At 47.7% G+C, this 19684-nt stretch overlaps 2 protein-coding genes across 11 annotated transcripts; one reads left to right on the forward strand and one right to left on the reverse strand.

Moving 5' to 3' along the window:
* Positions 1-1671: 1671 nt before the first annotated feature.
* Positions 1672-16886, reverse strand: Lrrc29 (leucine rich repeat containing 29). 8 transcript variants are annotated; one of them, XM_006255531.5, is made up of 7 exons: positions 16794-16830; positions 13805-14062; positions 4402-5394; positions 3056-3271; positions 2785-2928; positions 2410-2627; positions 1672-2321 (listed from the first exon to the last, which is right to left on the reverse strand). In XM_006255531.5, exons 1-7 carry the CDS (start codon positions 16815-16817, stop codon positions 2153-2155), a joined length of 2022 nt encoding a protein of 673 aa, XP_006255593.1. In that variant the 5' UTR covers positions 16818-16830; the 3' UTR covers positions 1672-2152. The 8 variants fall into 8 exon arrangements, 7 of the variants coding, with proteins under 7 accessions (XP_006255593.1, XP_038953877.1, XP_038953876.1 ...); NR_174679.1 differs by having other exon boundaries at positions 1702-2321; positions 4402-5348; positions 13805-13906; positions 16794-16835; NM_001401289.1 differs by having other exon boundaries at positions 1702-2321; positions 13805-13906; positions 16794-16835.
* Positions 16887-16891: 5 nt separating this feature from the next.
* On the forward strand, positions 16892-19608 carry Tmem208 (transmembrane protein 208). Of its 3 annotated transcripts, NM_001106179.1 has the most exons (6): positions 16908-17041; positions 17601-17696; positions 18696-18755; positions 18837-18973; positions 19136-19220; positions 19323-19608. In NM_001106179.1, the coding sequence occupies exons 1-6, from the start codon at positions 17036-17038 to the stop codon at positions 19458-19460; spliced, it is 522 nt and encodes a 173-aa protein (NP_001099649.1). In that variant the 5' UTR covers positions 16908-17035; the 3' UTR covers positions 19461-19608. The 3 variants fall into 3 exon arrangements, with proteins under 3 accessions (XP_038953535.1, XP_063133982.1, NP_001099649.1); XM_039097607.2 differs by lacking the exon at positions 19136-19220 and having other exon boundaries at positions 16892-17041; XM_063277912.1 differs by lacking the exon at positions 19323-19608 and having other exon boundaries at positions 16893-17041; positions 18837-18999; positions 19136-19221.
* Positions 19609-19684: the final 76 nt, after the last annotated feature.

Consider the following 19684-nt stretch of genomic DNA (forward strand, 5'->3'; position numbering starts at 1 on the left):
AGAAGCATGAGGGAAAGAAAGGAACAGATCAACATAGGAGAATTAATATCTAACTCCTGATCATAGTGAGGTGGTGATCTGACAAGCCAGGGTAGGGGGAGTGCTGACACATGGTCCAGGCAACAGTCACAAACTCCAGGCCCCTAAGACAAATAATTGCAACCCAGTAGCCCCACAGGGTAGGCCAAAAGGTACTACTACCCTGAGTAACTGCTATCTACCATCCATTATTCCTCGTATACTGTGTTTAACATGCTAGTCATTAATGCTGTGCCTTAAAAATTGATTAAATGCCATTTCCTTTGGAGAAAATGCCAGCAAAACATTTGACCCTGTAATAAAACAAAAAGCCTGTATTCCCAATATTCAGAGTGTCCATGCCTGGGCACAGAGCTTGCTACTACACTTAGAACACTTCTGAGTTCAAAACAGCAATGGAGAGTAGTCAGCTGTAGTAGTCAATGTCCCAATAGTCAATTCTTCCCAGTACCTTCACTTACTTGACCATGCCACCACCATTTTGGCAATAACCCCTGACTTCTAGCTTCTAGTCTTGCTGCTCTGAGTATCTCAATAGGTGACACTCCCTATGATGGTTTGATGCTAGGTCCCCAGTTAGTAGAACTGTTTGGGAAGGATTAAGAGGTGTGTCTTTGTTGGAGGAAGTATGTACTGGGCGTACACTAGGCCCAGTCTAGCTCTAGCTCTCTCTCTCTCTCTCTCTCTCTCTCTCTCTCTCTCTCTCTCTCTCTCTCTCTCTCTCTCTCTCTCTCTCTGCCTGCTGCCTGTGGCTCAGGATGTAAGCTCTTAACTACTGCTCCAGCACCGTGCCTATCTGTCAGTATATTCCCCACTACCCCACTATAACAGTTGTGGACTCACTCTCTGAAACTGTAAGCAGGAGCCTAATTGAATATCTTCCTTTATAAGTGCCTTGGTCATAATATTTCATCACAGCAATAGGACACTAACTAGGACATGTTCTATATTGTTCAACACCCCCACTACTGTTGTCATGGTTACCATGGATTGACTTGGTGAATTACAAAGACATGTGTTTTAATCCTTCCATTTGGTCCTTAGGGTTCTTGCAACCAAGCTAGCATCTTACCTATGTTCCATCAGAGCCTACACATACCTTCCATACCTGAGCCAGCTCCAGTCTGTCCATCTGACCTCTGTACCCCTTCTGCCATGTTCACTATTTGTTCCCTTCCTTGACCCTCTAAGTTCATTGCTGCCATAGGTTCCTTGCCCTCAGTGCTGTTTCCCTGTTTGTACATCTCCTGCATGCCAGACTGCCCCTGCATGCTGGCTTATTTGTCTCCCTATCAGGTTTGGTAATTGGGAGAACAACGGTACTTCTGAATCCCAACATGAAGCATGGGCTAGCTGCTTAGAACTAATGAACAGTATGGGGGCACACAGAGGACTACTCTGAGATAGATAAGACTACTTCAGAGCTGCTATTGGGAGTCACTGACATTGATCAATATTTGGACTCTGTAGCCAAATAGGATCCTCCTATTCAGACATGCTGTCCTATTTCTTACCCTATCCCAAGACACCCATGAATCTGATAAACAGTTATTCCCAGGCCTGGTGAGGACCAGTGTCTTTGCAACAGGGCATACCGAAGGGGTAGGAGAATAAGGGGACTTGGGGGGGGGGTGCTGGGAAAGGCCTCCAAAATCTCCCATGTGGAAGAAGCCAGGACCCCTTTATTCTGAGAACATCAAAGGAAGACATAAAATCTAGAATTTTTCATCATGTTTGGGTTTACAATGAAGTTGGGGGTTGGCTGCTAAAGCTCAGGTGGAAGAGACCCCTGGGGAGCAGGTACAGCAAGGGCTTTAGGTCTGAATAGGTGGCTGGCTGGCAGGAGGCACAGTCTGGCCATCACCAGCACCAGGCCCGGCTTACCTATAGGTCTGATCTTTAGAGGACCCATGGCAGCAAGTGTAGTTGGGAAGAGGTTGCTGCCATCTGTGTGGTACACTGGTGCTGCAAGAATTCTGGATTGGTTCCATCCAGAGTCTTAGAAAAAGTTCTAGAACAGGGGAAGGCAGGAGGCACTGGGGCAAACTATACTGGTGGGCCAGGACTATATTGGTGAGAGAAGATGGCTTCAGGGCTACTTACTGACCTGGCCTCAAAGTGTTAGGGTCAGGTCAGCCCCTCCCACGAAGCGAGACTGGATGCAGGTCACCTGAGGCAGCTGTGCTTGAAAGTGTTTGACAGCTGCCATGTTGATACCAGGACACATGGCCACATCCAACACTCGAAGCTGCTTGCATGCCTGCCCAATAGTATCCAAAGTTCTGCAAGGAGGCCACAGGATGAGTGCCTGACCAGTGTGAACCGGAGCCCAGCCCATGTCTTGTGGCTCCACCTACACCAGACACTTACTGCTCTGTGACCTGACTGCAGCTAGACAGGTTGAGATGTTGCAGCCTTGGCCACAACCTGGCTGCCTGGACCCATCCCTCATCACTGAGGTGGCTGCAGTGACTCAATGTCAAGCGCTCCAGGCTAGGACAGCCCCTAGCCACAGCCACCAAGCCCATGTCTGTGAAAGCTGGCAACAAGCTCAATGACAACTGCCTCAGCTGAGGGAACTGGAGCACCTGTAAGAACACAGATATAGAATGACACTGGGCCCCAAAGCAGGGCCCCTTCCAGGTTCCTTGCTTGTATCAGAAAACAAAGAGAAAGGGACTCTAAGCACAAAGTGGGTGGCCCAATCCCCTAGCACCAGCCCTAATGTCCTCAATGTAGTCACACCTTGGCCAAACTGGCATCAGTCAGCTTACTGCAGGCTGTGAGGTCCAACTCCTGCAGAGCCTGAAGCATGAGCAGGGAGGAGCCCTGTGGCTCAGAACTGGGCTCCTGGTGGTCTGGAGCCTGATTTTCCACCTCTTGGTGTAGCTGTGGAAAGAAACCCCTACCTCTCAGGTTCTTAAGTTTTGCCAAAGATTCTAGGACATGCAAAAGGGCAGCTTGTGCCAAACTCACCAAGGTCACCTCACCCTCCGTAACTTTAAGGCTCTCATACCTGGGGATTTAGCACAGGCTCATCACTTGGCTCCTTCAACCCCAAAAGCCCCCAGTCCTGGAGCTCCTTGCACCAAGCCAGGCGCAGGACTGACAGGTGAATAAGGTAGGTGCAGATGGCCTGCATGGTCTGGTTAGTGAGGGCCACACAGGAGGACAAGTCTAGCACCTTGAGGCTTGGACCCAATGCTGGGATCATGGAGAGCACCGAGGCATCCTGGGAGGAAGACAGGTTAGAAACAGCAGCTTGTGCCTCCAAGCTTGGCAGGGGTCACTGGCAAGGGTCTGATAAGGTTCCTTGGCCAGATGGCCCAGAGGAAGAGGAAACATGGTTTCTGTGCTGGTGGTGAAAGTTTGGAGTGCACAGTGTGCTGAGAAAGGTGGGAAATCTAGAGGGGGTTGCTGAAAGACAAAGACTATGGGTGGTACACGGAAAAATATGAACAGATAGTTTAAGGCAGCTGCTATGCCTGTGCTCCCAGCCCTGTTGAAAGGATGTGCTGAGGCAGCACTCTAACCACAGCCCATTGGACCAGGAGTAAGGTGAACCAATAAGATGTGTTCCTGTGGAATCTGAACCTCAAGTGTTAGGGCTGCCACCAGGAGCTAAATGCAGAGCAGAACAGAGCAGAGCAGAGCAGAGAAGCTGTATATTCAGAGGGACCTGTGGAGGCAGGAGGACACTAAGAGACACTGGTGGCCAAGGAGTGGTTGGGGGAAGAGTATTTGCCATGAAATGAAATTGAAATAGGTTTTAAGTTTGGAATATTCTTGTCATAGTAATAGGTTAAAGGGATAACCCACACAAGAGGGAACAACTGATATTCTCAGATAGGAATGTCACCCACAGGGCAATGTTGAGCCCTATGAAGGATCTAACCAGCTAAGAGGTGGCCCTGCAGCTCTCAAGTGATATTACCCACCCCAAAGCTCTGCCTGTAGAACATCATCTTTGGTACAATACAATAGAACACCTATTTTTTAGGTGGGGAGGCTTGGAAATTCTTTGTAGACCAGGTTGGCCTTGAACAGAGATTGGCCTGCTTCTGTCCTCTTTGCTAGGGCTAGTGGTGTGTGCCACTACTCTCCAAGTTTCCAATCACTCATTCTTTCTAGTCTTCCTTCATCTAGAATTCACATACAGCATAAGATCATGAAGTGAGTGGCCAGTGAGGAGTATAAAGGCATTTGCCATCTGTCTAAGCTCCAGATCTCTTCCAAACCATGTCTCAAATTCATTACTAACTACTATATCTGGGATTGCAAACACTGGGTAGCCTCTCCCTGGGGGACATAGGCCTAGCTCCCTGGGGGGGCCTTAAACAGAAGGGAGGGAAAGTAGCTCACCTTCAGTGAAGAGCAGTAAGCCAGCCTGAGGGAAGTCAGTGCAGGTGGAGCTCTGCGAACTGAGCCTAGGACCTGGGCCAGCTCCCGACCACTCACTAGACAGCATTCAGCCATGTCCAAACTCTGCAATTCATGCAGGGCCCCCAGGGCTATACACCCTGCATCCGTCAGTCTCTGCAGTTTCTTCAGACTCAAGTGCCGCAGGTGGTGTAGGCCTCGGCTCACAGCCAAGAGTGCCCTATCGGTCAGCTCTGAGCAGCCACTAAGGTCCAGAGAAGTAAGACCAGGCTGCTGGCGGCACAGGGTGGCCACAGCCTCTGAGGAGAGGTCTTTACAGCTGTTCAAATTCAACTCTTCCAACTTCAATCCAGTCACTTGGCCCAGGGCTTGTAGGGCCTCAGGTGGCAAACCAGTACCACTGAGGTCTAGGGCACGCAGCGTGCCAGCTCTTTCCTTGATGAACTGTAGCAAGTTGTGGAAGGAAAGCTGGGAGGGAGAGGAAGCCTGGGGGCTGGTGGAGCCCCAGGTTGAGCCTAACTCAAAGGTAAGATGGCAGTAAGCCAAGGAGAGGCGCTCCAGGCTGGGGAAACAACTACTGAGATGGTTGAAGCTGAGGTCAGTCAGGTCACGTAGGCCAGCCAGGTTAAGATCACGGAGGCCACTCAACGCCTTTCGGACACACTGTGCTGTCTCAGGCTGAGCCAGCAGAGTGCCTGATGTGAAGAGACTGTTGCAGCCACTGAGATCAAGTGTGCGAAGGACTGGGCATCCCAGGATCAGGGCCAAAAAGGATGCCTCTGTGGGGCTGCCCCCGCCCAGACATAAGCTTTGCAGGTGTGGACCTAAGTGGTAAGCAACGGACTGCAGTACCTGGTGCGAAGCTGGAGAGCCATCCAGATTGGTCAAGCTGATGCATGAAATGCCCCTGCGGCCCAAACTCTTGATGGCTGAGAGTGAGGCAGAGGACACAGGAATGTTGTAGCGCACATTTGTCTACAGGGTAGCAGCAAGCCTGAGGTTAGATTTCTGAGAGGTTCAAGGCAATCAAGAAAGGCCCTTCTACAATGAGTACCCATCCCTGGTGTGTGTGTCATGTGTAGCTAAGGAGGGTGTAGGCAGGAAGGGGGAACTGGGAAGAGAAACAAAGAAGGAAGTAGGAAGACAAATTATATTGGCAATTGGAAGAAAATGACTATTGGACTAGCAGGAAGCTGAGTGAAGTCTAGAGAGGGACAAGGAAAGTGTAGAAAGTGAGTTAAACACAGGAGAGCTGTGACCTATAGGACACCCATTGATGCCTTTATGGGGTGGGAGGACAAAGGATGCTGGATCACAATCTTTGGAGTTTCAAGTCTTGAGATCCATGAACCCAGCCAGGATCTTGACATTGGCAACCAGCCACCCCAACTTTCTAGAGAGGACAGAAACAGCACTGAGAGGACAGGGAGGCCAAGGGCAGCAGATGTCACTCAACTTCTTGGGAACCAAGTACCAGGGCAGGAGCTCACTCTGGAATACAAGTGGGATTAGTACTGAGCCTAGTCCCCCGGTGGCCTGAATATGCAAGTAGTGTGAATTAAAGTGTGCCTGCACAAGCATGTGCATGTGTGTATTCTAACACGTATAGCTGCCTAGAACCTGTATCACATCTCTGCAGGGGCAGGACCTAGGACAAACCTCAGAAAAGCCAAGGACTTGCTTGGAAGAGAATGAGGAGCTCATGTTTGGAGTTGGGGTACAACACAGGAGCTAAGCTCAGGTTTAAGATGTGGCAATACGATAGCTTAGGCAGGAGTTTGGGAACACCCAACTAAAGAAAATATTTTCATAGAACCTTCCCTGATCTCACACCAAAAGGAGTTAAGGGGAAGTCAGTATAATCTGCATGGCATTGATTTGTAGTGGGAGAGAGAACAGCTGGACTTCCAAAATCCTATCCACTAGCTGAGGAATGCAGCTCAGTATGTGGGAGGCTGAGCTGGATCTTCAGGAAAAAAAAGTCACCTAGTCCAATCTTCCTACCTGTTGCCTAGGTAGCAGGAAAGTGGTTCTTTAAGAAGGCATTAGTTCTATCAACATGGTTCTGACTCAGGAAAGCTGAACTCTGGAAAACACCTTTGTCAAGAACAACAAAAACACCCATTTCTGTATCCCTCAGAACAAACCAACAGGACGTGGGAAAGGCAGCACTGCCGAGAAGCATGCAAACCTGCGAATCTTAGCAGTGCCCTCCCAGCTCATGCAGCCTATCCCTAGATAAAGGGAAGCAGCTGGCTTCTTCCTCAGCAGAAACAGCCACCATAAGTAAGATCCAAGAACTGGGAGCTAAGAATGTAACTCAATTGGTAGAGAAAATGGCAGTCAAGCACAAAGCCCTAGGTTCGATACCCTGTGTTACAGAAACCAGGCAAAGTGATAGATTCCTATAATCCCAGTATTTGAGGGTTAGAGGCAGGAGAATCAGAAGTTCTTGGTCATTTTTGGCTACAAAGCAGGTTGAGACATGGCTGGGCTACATGAAACCCTGTCTCAAAAAAAGAAAAAACCAGGAACCATCTTCCTGGTCTTTCTCAAAGGAATCAGAAGCCAGCCAGGATCCCCTTCCTGATCCCACCTCTAGATTGTGGTTTTTCCCTGCTCCCTGAAGAGGAGCACTCACCACAGATCCCAGACCCCTCTCACAAATTTAAGGAGAGCTAGGAGAAGTTCCCAGTGTGACAAGCTGGGGAAGGAGATGAAAAAATCAGAGAAGGAAGGCTGTAGAAAGAAAAGTGGAAGCCGACTGACTCCAGCCACTGAGAAGCCCTGCACACCATGTGAATCAGTCTAATGCTGAGTAAAGCAGAGCTGGAGGAGCCATGAGCAGCTCAGTTGCCCAGGCAGCGCACACCCCCACCACTCATGTAGCTTGGGAGCCAAAGAGCCACTCTGGGCTTGCTAAAAGGTACAAGCACAGAGGAGCTCAGCTGCCTTCCCTTCCTGGGAGCTTAAGCAGCCAGGAATGTTCTGCCATTTTAAACTACCTCTCTGTGAATAAGATGGACAAACAGCCAAGAGAGGGCAGTGGCAATCACCCCAGGGGGCAGTCCACAGTTGGCAGACACAAGACAAATAGGCAGGGCCTGGAGAGGGTTTCCAGCTTCTTGGGGAAAGGATACTTGAGATCATACCTGGTCCCTGCTGTTTTTCTGCTTTGCTTTATTTCAAATTGTTTTGAGATGAGGTCTCACATAGCTCAGGTTGTCCTTGAACTTGCTATGTAGCAGGAGATGACCTTGAACTTAGATTAGCTTCCACCTCCCAAATGCTGGGATTATAGGCATGCATCACTACTCTTAGTTTTATGTAATACTGGGAACCAAGCCCAGGACTTTACTAGGCAAGTACTAGACCACCTGAGCCACATCCCCAGTGACCCCGACCACTCTTATTCTTAGCTATGCCAGGTACCCTTTATACAATGGTCAACCTGCTCCTGAGGTCAGCCGGATAGAATAGGAGGACGAAAGGGCAGTCTTCTAAGAATATTTGCTTCTTTGAGGGGCAGGAGCAAGCAGGGTTCCTGGGTTCTGGATTTCAGCTTTTCCAGGCCCTACGAAACTGCTTTTGGAGGCTCCAGGGAGGATTTGAAGGTACTTGCTCTAGCATCAGTCACTCCACCCACAGGTGACAAGTAAGCCCTGGCCTCCTTTCCCCATGTTAGCATCTTATGAGCAATTGCAGTCACTTTGGAAATGCTCACTTTTAAGAATGGTCTCTGGAGGAGTTAAGTACTCTGGTCAGGAAGACAGCAGAGAGACTATGAACTGCTCCATAGTGACCAATCCAATGGCTGCCACCCAGGACTTCCAGGGAAATAGGTAGAACTTGGGAGCATATGGTGGCACTGCCCCATTTTATTATTTGGGGTACATTAGGATTAAATACATAAGACAGGGAGGAGCTGGGGAATCAGAAGTCATAGAGTCCATGCATCCTACCCAGACTTGGCATGGTTTCGTCCCAGCCTTGCCTCAGTTGGCTACTAAATTCCATGGCACCAGTGGCTATGGAACTGCCTCCTGCTTCACCTGCCTACATCCAGGTCTTAGACAGCAGACTCTGTAGACTACTCTCTGAGATACAGTAATGGGGACATATAAGCAGTGCCTTAGAGCCTATATACCTAGAGCTTGGTCTCCGGCTGTTCTCAGCCTAGCAGGGTCTTTGTCATGATCTGGAGTTCCCAGGCAGCAATGCCAGCTCTACAACAGTAGCCACTCAGATCTCAGTCATGAACCCTACCTAGCCTTCTCTTCCTTCTTCCTTGTTCTTCCTATTCCATCTCACCTCTACCCAGGAGCTTGCCTACTCCTTTGCCCTCTTCTTCCTTGCTGGACTCTATGAGACTTCTCTCTCTCAGGGTTTGTCCCTCCTCCCCACTCTTCTTGCCTAGCTATAGATAACAAAACCAGCTGCCTCCTTGTGGTCTGTGCTGGAGATAATGGGAGACTGCTGAGGGTGCCATGGCTTTCCCTATCCCACTTCCTCCATGCTTCCCTTCTTGACAAGCCGATCATTTTCTCCTGCTGAGCCTGCTGCAAAAGTTTAATCTTAGAAATGGCCTGTTCTGCTTCAAAAGCAACCAAAGCCATCAGGAATGCCCTCCCTGTTTGCTAGCTGGCTCCTACCTGCAGCTCCTAGTCTTTGGTTCTGAAAGTCCTTTCCTCTGGCTTGCTAAACTGTCCGCATCTTATCTCTGGGAATCCCACTGGTTTTGCCTTCCTTTTGGGCTTGCTGGGGGGTGGGGAGGGAGTGTGACTATGCAGTTTAAGCTGGCTTTGAATTCACTATGAAGCCCAAGATGGCCTTATCTTCATAGCAATCCTCCTGCCTCAGTCTCCTGAGTGTGATAGTCTCCAAATTTTCTCTTTCCAGTTTTTTTCCTGGGAAACACAGGGGACATCACATCCACTGTCTGGTCACTCAGCTCCCCTTTGCTTTGCCTCTTTACTCCTTCCTGCCAGAATCACTCACTCCTGACCATGGCTCCCCTCCACCAAGTCACCACCACCTAGAGATCTCTTCACCTCTCACAGACAGTGTCCTCCTTACTATGGTGTCTGCTGTGGAAGGGCTGCAGCAATTTCCCTTGTCATTACATCCAATGTAGCCAAGCTCTCCTCTTGCTCTTTAGCCTGCTTTTCACTGGTCTCTTTCAAGTCATCCACAGACCCAGACCATAGATGAGTAGGTTCTACCTGACTCCCCCCGCCACACACACACACACACACACACACAATTTTTGTTCTCTTCATGTGCTCTGTCACACTGTACTTCATCCTATGGAACAATACAGCTTAGCTTTCCTTTCCTTTCATTTCCTTTCTGTGGTATATGAGTGTGGTCTAAGTGCACGAGTGAGTGATGATATGTGTGGGAACCAGGAGAGGACATTACATGCCACGCTCTATTCCTCTCCCTGAACCTGGAGCTAGGCTGGCAGTCAGTGGCCCCATTGATTCACTTGTCTCTACTTACCACAGCACTGGGGTCAAGGAATGGATTGTGTGGGTGCTCAGGATTTGAACTCAGCTCCACATACTTTCACAGCAAGCACTCTAACCACTCTACTGAACCATCTCTCCAGTCCTATCTTCCTTTCTTTTTGTTGTTTTAGGAAGCAGAATCTTGCCCAAGTTGAACTCTAACTTGCAATCTTTCTGCTTGAGTCTCCCAAGTGCTGAGATTACAGACATGTGCTGCCATGCCTGACCCAGCTACTTTCTGATCCATATTATTTTCCTCAACTAGATACTAGAGATGAACTGCTTCATGGCACTCTCTAGAAACCCTGATAAAAAAATGTCCTGAACGTGGGGTTGCAGACTGGTACAACCATTCTGGAAATCAGTCTGGAGGTTCCTCAGAAAATTGGACATTGAACTGCCTGAGGATCCAGCTATACCTCTCTTGGGTATATACCCAAAAGATGCCCCAACATATAAAAAAGACACATGCTCCACTATGTTCATCGCAGCCTTATTTATAATAGCCAGAAGCTGGAAAGAACCCAGATGCCCTTCAACAGAGGAATGGATACAGAAAATGTGGTACATCTACACAATGGAATATTACTCAGCTATCAAAAACAATGACTTTATGAAATTCATAGGCAAATGGTTGGAACTGGAAAATATCATCCTGAGTGAGGTAACCCAATCACAGAAAAACACACATGGTATACACTCATTGATAAGTGGCTATTAGCCCAAATGCTTGAATTACCCTAGATGCCTAGAACAAATGAAACTCAAGACGGATGATCAAAATGTGAATGCTTCACTCCTTCTTTAAAAGGGGAACAAGAATACCCTTGGCAGGGAATAGAGAGGCAAAGATTAAAACAGACACAGAAGGAACACACATTCAGAGCCTGCCCCACATGTGGCCCATACATATACAGCCATCCAATTAGACAAGATGGATGAAGCAAAGAAGTGCAGGCCGACAGGAGCCGGATGTAGATCGCTCCTGAGAGACACAGCCAGAATACAGCAAATACAGAGGCGAATGCCAGCAGCAAACCACTGAACTGAGAATAGGTCCCCCGTTGAAGGAATCAGAGAAAGAACTGGAAGAGCTTGAAGGGGCTCGAAACCCCATATGTACAACAATGCCAAGCAACCAGAGCTTCCAGGGACTAAGCCACTACCTAAAGACTATACATGGACTGACCCTGGACTCTGACCTCATAGGTAGCAATGAATATCCTAGTAAGAGCACCAGTGGAAGGGGAAGCCCTGGGTCCTGCTAAGACTGAACCCCCAGTGAACTAGACTGTTGGGGGGAGGGCGGCAATGGGAGGAGGATGGGGAGGGAACACCCATATGGAAGGGGAAGGGGGAGGGGGATGTTTGCCCGGAAACCGGGAAAGGGAATAACACTCAAAATGTATATAAGAAATACTCAAGTTAATAAAAAAAAAAGTCCTGAACATGCTTCTCCTCTTAAACTCTTAACTCCCTCAATCCAAGTTACCCTCACTGTTAACACCCAGTGTCCCTTCCACTCCATCTCCTTCACATACTGACTGTATCCCACTGGGCATGGTGACACCCTTTGAACTCCTGGCCTTCCTGCCTCCAAATGCTGAGATTACAGATATATACCACCTCACTCAACAAAACAGCTCGTGTGCTGTGTGAGCTTTAGGTTGCCAGTCTCTTTTTCAACAAGTTCAATAAAATTCCTTTTTAGACATTAAGATCCACAACACCAGATAGACAATCCAATGACAGGCTCTACTTACATATATACATTTCATATGTAACAGAGGCTTTCAACCTAACAGGGAAGGTTAGATACAAATTATGTAGGAACTATTTGAAAACCAAACAGGTCAGCTTCATACTTTATCATATAAAGTTTAAAAAGTTTCATGAGGGCTGGAGAGATGGCTCAGTGGTTAAGAGCACTGACTGCTCTTCCAGAGGTCCTGAGTTCAATTCCCAGCAACCACATGGTGGCTCACAACCATCTATAATCAGGTCTGGTGCCCTCTTCTGGCCTGCAGGCACATACACGCAGGCAGAAAGCTGTATGATGTATATGTACATAATAAATAAATAAATGGGGGTTGGGGATTTGGTTCAGTGGTAGAGCGCTTGCCTAGCAACCGCAAGGCCCTGGGTTTGGTCCCCAGCTCCGAAAAAAAGAAAAAAAAAAAAAAAGAAATGAAAAAAAAATAAATGTTTAAAAAAAAGTTTCATGAATGAAACAAAATTCTCACCAATAAAAGTTAAAGCCAATCAGGTATGGCAGCTCATGTCTATAATCTCAGCACTTAGAAGGCTTGAGGCTCATAGATTGCTGAGTTCATGGTTAACCTGGGCTACATGAGACACTGCCCCCCAAAAAATTAAATTATAAAGAAAACAAAACATTAAAACCATAAAATAGAAATTTTATTTTTATTGAACTAATCACTACTCTAAAAAAATCAGTTATATTTTTTGAAAGAATAAAAATATGGGCATGCATTGATGAAATCTCTGGAGGGCAAGAGGTCTTTAAATAACCAATGTAGAAGGAAAAAGAATCAGCAACATAAAGTTTAGTTTTGTATCTCATATGTAAAAACAGCTATCTACAAATAAAATGAAAGAACAAATAGGAATGTATTGTAACAGATATATAAAGAATTAATCCTTTGTTTTGTTTTTCTGTTTCTTTGTTTGAGACAGAGTTTTTTCTCTGTATAGCCCTGGCTATCCTGGAACTTGCTCTGTAGATCAGGCTAACCTTGAACTCAAGAGATCCATCTTTAGATCCATCCTGGGTGCTGGGGCTAAAGGTATGCACCACCACTGCCCTGCTAAAGCATTTTTTTTTCTTTTTTCTTTTTTTCGGAGCTGGGGACCGAACCCAGGGCCTTGCGGTTGCTAGGCAAGCGCTCTACCACTGAGCTAAATCCCCAACCCTGCATTTATTTTTAATATATAAAAAGTTCACACAAATAAGCAAGCAAATTATTAAGACCCTGCCAGTTAAGTGGATAAAGAACATAAATAGCTAATGAGACAAAAAAATTAACCTCACTGATAACTAAATCAAAATTAACACAAGATCACTGTTTGCCTTTCAAATGCTACAGATGTCTGTGTTGCCCTCCTGACTGGGCTGCCTCCCCAGCCTCCGTCTGACTACTGTGGAGTTCTAAGAAGACACTGCCATACTGTCCTTGCCTATCTTACCTTTCTCTCTTTCAAAATTTATTTATTTTATGTATGTGAATACACTGTCCTTTTTTCAGACATAGCAGAAGAGGGCATCAGATCCCATTACAGATGGTTGTGAGCCACCATGTGGCTGCTGGGAATTGAACTCAGGACCTCTGGAAGTGTAGTCAGTGCCCTTAACCGCTGAGTCATCTCTCTAGCCCTGTCTTACCATTTCTTAAAGGCCCCACTGGAAGAAAGAGCTCTGCTGCCTGGCACATCTGCCACCTGGCAGTCTTGACCAGCATTCTTGTTTCTTCTCCACCACATCCCACACACAAAACTTAGTCCAGTTGTTTGGAACTTCCACACCTTGATGCCAGTTCTAGAAAGACTGACAGGTGTTCCCCCCTATCTCTCAGGCTCATCATGATGCCACGGCAATCCTGTCTTGGTGCTCTTATCTGGGTCTCACTCTTTCATTGAGTGATATGGCACTGGACATACGAAATCATGCAGTTATTTTCCTTCACTGGACAATGGGGTCATCCAGGTTTTATTCACCTGTGTACCCCAAGCTCTGTGCCCCAAGACTAGAATGTGAATGTATGGTTACATACAGATGAATGGACAGATGATGGATAGGCAGGCCATGAGCAAGGAGAGGAGAGGAAGAATGGACCAAGTGGGGATGGACACCTTACCTCCCGAAGGGCATTCTGGGCTGCATAGTACCAAGCCCGACTCACGAGGGAGGCCTCTTTCTGATCTGACAGAGGTAGGAAACTCAGGATATAAGTGAGCATCTGAGGGGAAAAGATAAGGTGTTTGAGAGGTGTTAGAACCCGAAGGGCTTTAGAACCTATCCCTCTGGGTCTGAGGATATCAGAGAACTGGCTTCTAGTCCATCTGGGATCCAAAACTTCAAGTATTGACTTCCCTTCTCCAGCCTCGGAGTATACCTTATGAGAAAAAAAAACCTATCATGAGCCACTTCTGAGAACAGGTTTGTACAAAGTAACGATCAAAACTCCTACCCAGTCTAGCAGAAAGAGCCCAGATCACTGAGGCTACACAAACCTGGTCCAAGTTCCCCTTGGCTAGCTGACTTCTTTGAGCCTTGTTTTGCTTGTATGTTAAATGGCAACTGTTTTGAGATTTAAATAGGTTCTTGTGAGAAGTTACAAAACAGCATTTTCTGCACATCTAGAACCTAAGTCACCTTTTTACTGGACAGGATTTCACTATGTAACCTAGGCTGTCCTGGAACCCCTGTGTACTCAGACTGGCTTCCAGCTGGCACAGCCATTCTCCTGCCTTAGCTAGAAACACATCTCATGTGGTAGAACTGTGATGTGAGCCATGATGACAGTTTTAGGACCCCTATTCTTTTCCCGTCTTCTCCATTATCAGCATGCTCTCTCAGCCAGCTTAAGGTAGGACAACATGGCAAATTTGGGAGATTCAACTCTTCCCTCCAACTAATGCTCTATGAGTCTAGAGGTGATGAGGTTGGTGGCTCTATCCAGAAGTAGGAAAGGGGTCACTTGGGAGGCCAAGAACAACTTCCTACTAACTGTCCTTTTCTTCTAGAATCTTCCCTTGTTGAGTCCCAGGACAGTTTCCTAGGCTTTCACCATGCTAACTGTCCTATTTCTGGATTTTTCATGATTCCCAATGTTTAATCTTTTGATTTTCAGTTTACTTATACAAGAATACTCAACAATTTAATAGCTTTACATTGTCATATTAACCAAGCATTAGTCTAGTGCCACCAATTGTTTCCAGAGTCCTAAACTCAAATAGTTCTCAACCTTAATCTCAGCCAAATGTGATATTTTGCCCTCAGTCCAATTTTACCCTTTAATGACAACTGTACTCCCAACTGAGGTCCCTAGTGATGCTTGAACTAATGTTCTTTCATTCTCTACTCACAAAACTGAAGTTTTAGGCAAAGCTAACAAAGACTCATCAAACCCCAGCTGTACTACTTTTTAGGAGAGTAACTCCAGTCAAAGCCTGTGACTTCCCTCAGCTTCAGTATCTGAAGTGTATGAAGAAGTGAAGGTATTTTAAAATAATCTAAATCAGTTTCATAGGAACTGGATGGTTGTTACTAGCATTTCTACTTTGCAACTTCACCATATTAATAGCTCCAAATTTTATCCCCTTGAGCTAGATTCCTTTCACGGCTTCCTTCTATGTTCAGCCTTGTTAATCCATATATAGTCCAGTTTCAGTAACCCTAGTGGAAACCTTCTGGGTTCACCAATAATCTCACAACAAAATCTCTGCTCCTGGGTCAACACTGCCAGGCCTCCATGCCTGGTGGGGTCTGCTGCTCCCAGAACATTCCCAGCCCATCCTCTCTACTAACACAGCATGTTGATTTCTTTTCCTATAGGTGGGGCTCTTTCTGGGAAGCCCTTCGGTAGTGACTTCACTAGCCCCATTGTGTTTTCTCCTTTCTTCTCAGATGCTAAGTACATATGCAGCACTCACCAATATTTACTGGATTAAAGATAGTCCTTTGCCTCTACTTCCACCAAAGGTTTGCTCAGGGAAGGGGTGGGAGATAACGTAGATTATTATTCAGAGGAAAATAACTAGGACCAGAGAGGAGAGGCATCAGGAAGAGTATGGATGGGACTGGACTAAGCCCCCATCCCTAGGGAGCTAAAAGGGAAGACTGGACTAAGAGCGTGGCTGACCTATCTTCTGGAATGATCAACCCTGGAAGCAATGTTAAAGGGAAACAACATGTCTTAATGGAAAACATCAAAATTCATTATCCAAGAAAGGAGTAGCCTTTCTAGCATTAAAGGAAGTAGACATAGGGGTAGAGTGGTCATTCCATGAAAACACCCCAAAGGACTACTACTACTGATCACCCATAGGATTTACAGGGATGAATAGATACCTTCTGAGGCCAAAAGGGAATAGGAAGTCTTTGATGTTAAGGAGAGGATGTGTTCCACGAATCACGAGAAAGGGCCTGACTTCCTTGGGCAATGAGAGTGGGTTGCCAACCCTCAGGGCAAAACGGAGAAGCCATTTCAAGAGGTACAAGACAAGACACAAAGCCTGTATCTGTATCTCCTTGCCCATGAGGGCACAGTAGTATTGCCCCTGGCTAAAGGAACAAACATCCCATGGAGTTGAATAACACAGGGGCAGACATCACTAGGGGTCTAGGATGAAGGGCAGGTTTGTTTTAGATTAAGGACCTCAGGTATGGTCCCCAGAACTGATAGGGTGGGAGCAGTCTATTTCCAACTGCGAGGACGGTGGGGGAGGGGCGGAGGAAATGGAACGACCATTCCAAGGGGCCAATGGGGATAAAATTGATTACCCTTCAGGGACGGTGGAGCGGACATCTTCTAGAACTGAGGGGGAGGGAACGGCCATCTCAAGGAAAGGGGATGGGCAGAGAGTCTGTCCTCATAGAGGTGACAGAGCAGCCATCTTCTGGGGCCAATGGGTAAAGAGGGGATGGTATCCCAACCGAAGGGGTCGAAGTGGCCCCAAAGAGGGCCGTTACCCAGAGTTTGCAGGTCCTGGGATCCGCCGGGCGGCTCATTTCCGCCTGGCGGGAGGTGCCGGGCGAGCTGTCAGATAGCCTCTCCCCAAAGCCCAGGACCCCGAAGGCGGGGCCTGTCCCCGACCCAGGCCTGAAGGACCACTTCCTCTCACCTCCAGAGGCAGCGAGTCCGCCATCGCATCTCTGCCGTCTCCGCCCCCACGCAAGGATTTCTGGGAAATGTAGTCCTACCGTCTCAGGGGCGGGGCCTTGGAAGGAAATGGAATCCACTTCCGTCCAGAATCCTGACGAGTTTGGTCTGTACCGGAAGTGCATGGGCTGCCGATGTGGTGTCTACTGACTGCAGTTCCAGTTACTCGCCCTTGTTTCGGTGGCTGGGTATTTGCTTCGCACCATGGCGGTAAGGGGCAAGGCGGGGTCTGCACCGGCAAAGCTTTCCCGGTGTTGTGAAAGTGAAAACAGAAGGACACGAAGGCATAAGGACTAGGCCAGAGAGGGGCGCTATCCAATGGACCGTGCTAGAGCAAACGGGATGCGGGGAGAATGAGCGGCAGTGCAGGACTAAACCAGAACTAGCGTTAGAGCCGAGGGCGGGGGCGGGGGGGGGCACTTGCCAGTTCCAGATCTAAACTACTACCCCAGAGGCTGGAGAGGGACGCCATTAAGTTCAACGGGAGTTCTCCAGGAGAGGTCCTCAACCCAAAGCTGAACCTTACCAGGAGAGCCAAAGAAGATACTAACGTAATTTGAATTGTTTCGGGGTGAGCATTAGGCGATCATAACTGGGAATACAGTAAAGATGGTGTCCCAACTATAGCAGGAAGGTGGAGTAGTAGGCATTGATTGCTAGGTTTGACAAAGCTTGATAAGAATGCAGATAAAGCCTGTAAACCAGGCCTGTACAGGGAGTGAGGAGGACCGAGGCAAAAAAGCTCTGACAGCATCTTATCCCTCTGCAGCCCAAAGGCAAAGTGGGTACAAGAGGGAAGAAGCAGATATTTGAAGAGAACAAAGAAACTCTCAAGTTTTACCTTCGGATCATTCTGGGAGCCAATGTAAGTTGCCTGCCTCATATTTTTCTATGCACTCTCGTTACTATCTGATTATGAGTAATGGTAAATGGCAGCCAAGGCTCCAAAAGAGAATGTTGAAACAGTCACAGCTTATAATTCCTGTACTAGGGAGGCTCAGGCAGGAAGGTGGACAGTTTGAAGTTAGCTTTGGGCTACAAAGAAATCCTATCTCAAAAAGATAAAAAAGAGAAAGAAAAGAAAAGGGGGTATGGGGGTAATGAATGAAGCCTACTATAGTGGTATATAACTATTTCTAGCTATTTGGAAGACTGAGATCAGAGTGTTCAGGGGTAACCAGCGCAACACAGCAACACTGAAGTGTGAAGGAAAGAGAACTGAGAGCTGAAGGTGTAGCTCAGTGGTAGAGCCCTTAGCTAGGCTCTACCAGCATCACCAGCAAACACTGCCTCCCCCACCCCTCCCCAGGGGTATCCAGGGGCTGAGTGGTTAACAGCACTTGTTGCTCTTACAGGGGACCTTGGTTCCATTCCCAGCGCTTACAACCTTCTGATGGAATGGATCCAATGCCCTCTTGTGACCTCTGTAGCACCAAGCACAGGGTTGGACACATGGCGCACATACATACATTGCAGGCAAAAAAACACTCCTACACATAAAATGTATTTTAAAAGGTTTTTTTAAGTAGCCAAGCACAGAAGAAATAGGAACTAGAAGTAGAAGCAAAACATGAAGAAATGAAGGAGAAAAAGCAAAACAACCATTAAAAAAAAAATAGATAAAAGTCCCAGCTGAGTTTAACTAACTCAGCTATTATACTGAGGCCATACTAAGCTCACACATGTCATACTAAGGTTTCTTTTCCTGGACTGATGTGGGTTTAAGTTGTCTAACTCAGAAACAGAGGTCTACCACCACCTAGTTTCTTCCTCCTGGTCTGACCCAATTCTTGGTCAGAGTTGAGAAAAGCCCGTAATTTGGGAGTAGCTCTCAGCCCCAGCCTGATCCTGTTTTTGCTTGCAGGCCATCTACTGCCTTGTGACCTTGGCTTTCTTCTATTCATCTGCCTCATTCTGGGCCTGGGTAAGTGTCCCCATCCCGGGAAAGGAGTGCGCCCAGAGGGTCAGTGGCTAGCCTGTGGTAATTCTTTCCCTTGCTCCTCAGATGGCCCTGGCCTTCAGCTTGGCCGTGTACGGGGCCAGCTACCACTCTATGAGCTCAATGGCTCGGGCATCCTTCTCTGAGGACGGGTCCTTGGTGGACGGTGGCATGGACCTCAACATGGAGCAGGGCATGGCAGAGTGAGTGTCCCCCATCGCCAGCTCAGGTGAGCGGCCCCAGGGCTGGGGCGCTGGGGCCCACACAGCCCAAGACTCAGAACTATTCCCAGCCTAGCAGTCTGGAAGGGGCAGACCTAGGTAGGGCCAATCTACTATCCTTGGCAGCCTTCCTTTCATCCGCAGGCACCTTAAGGATGTGATCCTACTGACAGCCATTGTTCAGGTGCTCAGCTGTCTCTCCCTCTACATCTGGTCCTTCTGGCTTCTGGTACGTGGGCTGAGGGGTCGGACCTCCCAAGAGAGAGAACTTAACCCTCCCTGTCTCTTGCCAGTCTTTGCAAGTAGCTTCAAGTTATCTTTTCTCTCCTAGGCTCCAGGCCGGGCCCTTTACCTCTTGTGGGTAAACGTGCTGGGCCCCTGGTTCGCAGCAGACAGTGGAGCCCCAGCACCAGAGCTCAATGAAAAACGACAACGCCGACAGGAACGGCGCCAGATGAAAAGGTTATAGCGTCTCTACTGTGGCTGTAGGCTGCTGGGTGCTGGTTGGCTCTATTAGGATGTATGGCCCCATGCCTGGAGCAGTGAGGGCCTAGGTTAAGGGCCAAAAGAAGCCTGAATTATAGGATTACTAAATAAATAGTTTCGAATGTGGCTAATGGCTGTGTGGATGATGATGTACAAAGTAGGAAGGAGTTTAGTCCCATGATACTCCTTTCTTGGCTCAGCTAGGCA

This window comes from Rattus norvegicus, chromosome 19, assembly GCF_036323735.1.
Source record: "Rattus norvegicus strain BN/NHsdMcwi chromosome 19, GRCr8, whole genome shotgun sequence".
Classification (NCBI taxonomy): Eukaryota; Metazoa; Chordata; class Mammalia; order Rodentia; family Muridae; genus Rattus; species Rattus norvegicus.

Excerpts from the sequence above, each read along its gene's own strand:
- Lrrc29 (XM_006255531.5), bottom strand. The coding sequence starts at position 16,817 with ATGGCGGACTCGCTGCCTCTGGAG. Across the intron at positions 2,628-2,784 it reads CTGATGCCAGTTTGGCCAAG|GTGCTCCAGTTCCCTCAGCT; the intron begins GTGTGACTACAT and ends GTGTTCTTACAG. Across the intron at positions 2,322-2,409 it reads TGCAGTCAGGTCACAGAGCA|AACTTTGGATACTATTGGGC; the intron begins GTAAGTGTCTGG and ends GCCTCCTTGCAG.
- Tmem208 (NM_001106179.1), top strand. Across the intron at positions 17,697-18,695 it reads GGATCATTCTGGGAGCCAAT|GCCATCTACTGCCTTGTGAC; the intron begins GTAAGTTGCCTG and ends TTTTGCTTGCAG. Across the intron at positions 18,756-18,836 it reads CTGCCTCATTCTGGGCCTGG|ATGGCCCTGGCCTTCAGCTT; the intron begins GTAAGTGTCCCC and ends CTTGCTCCTCAG.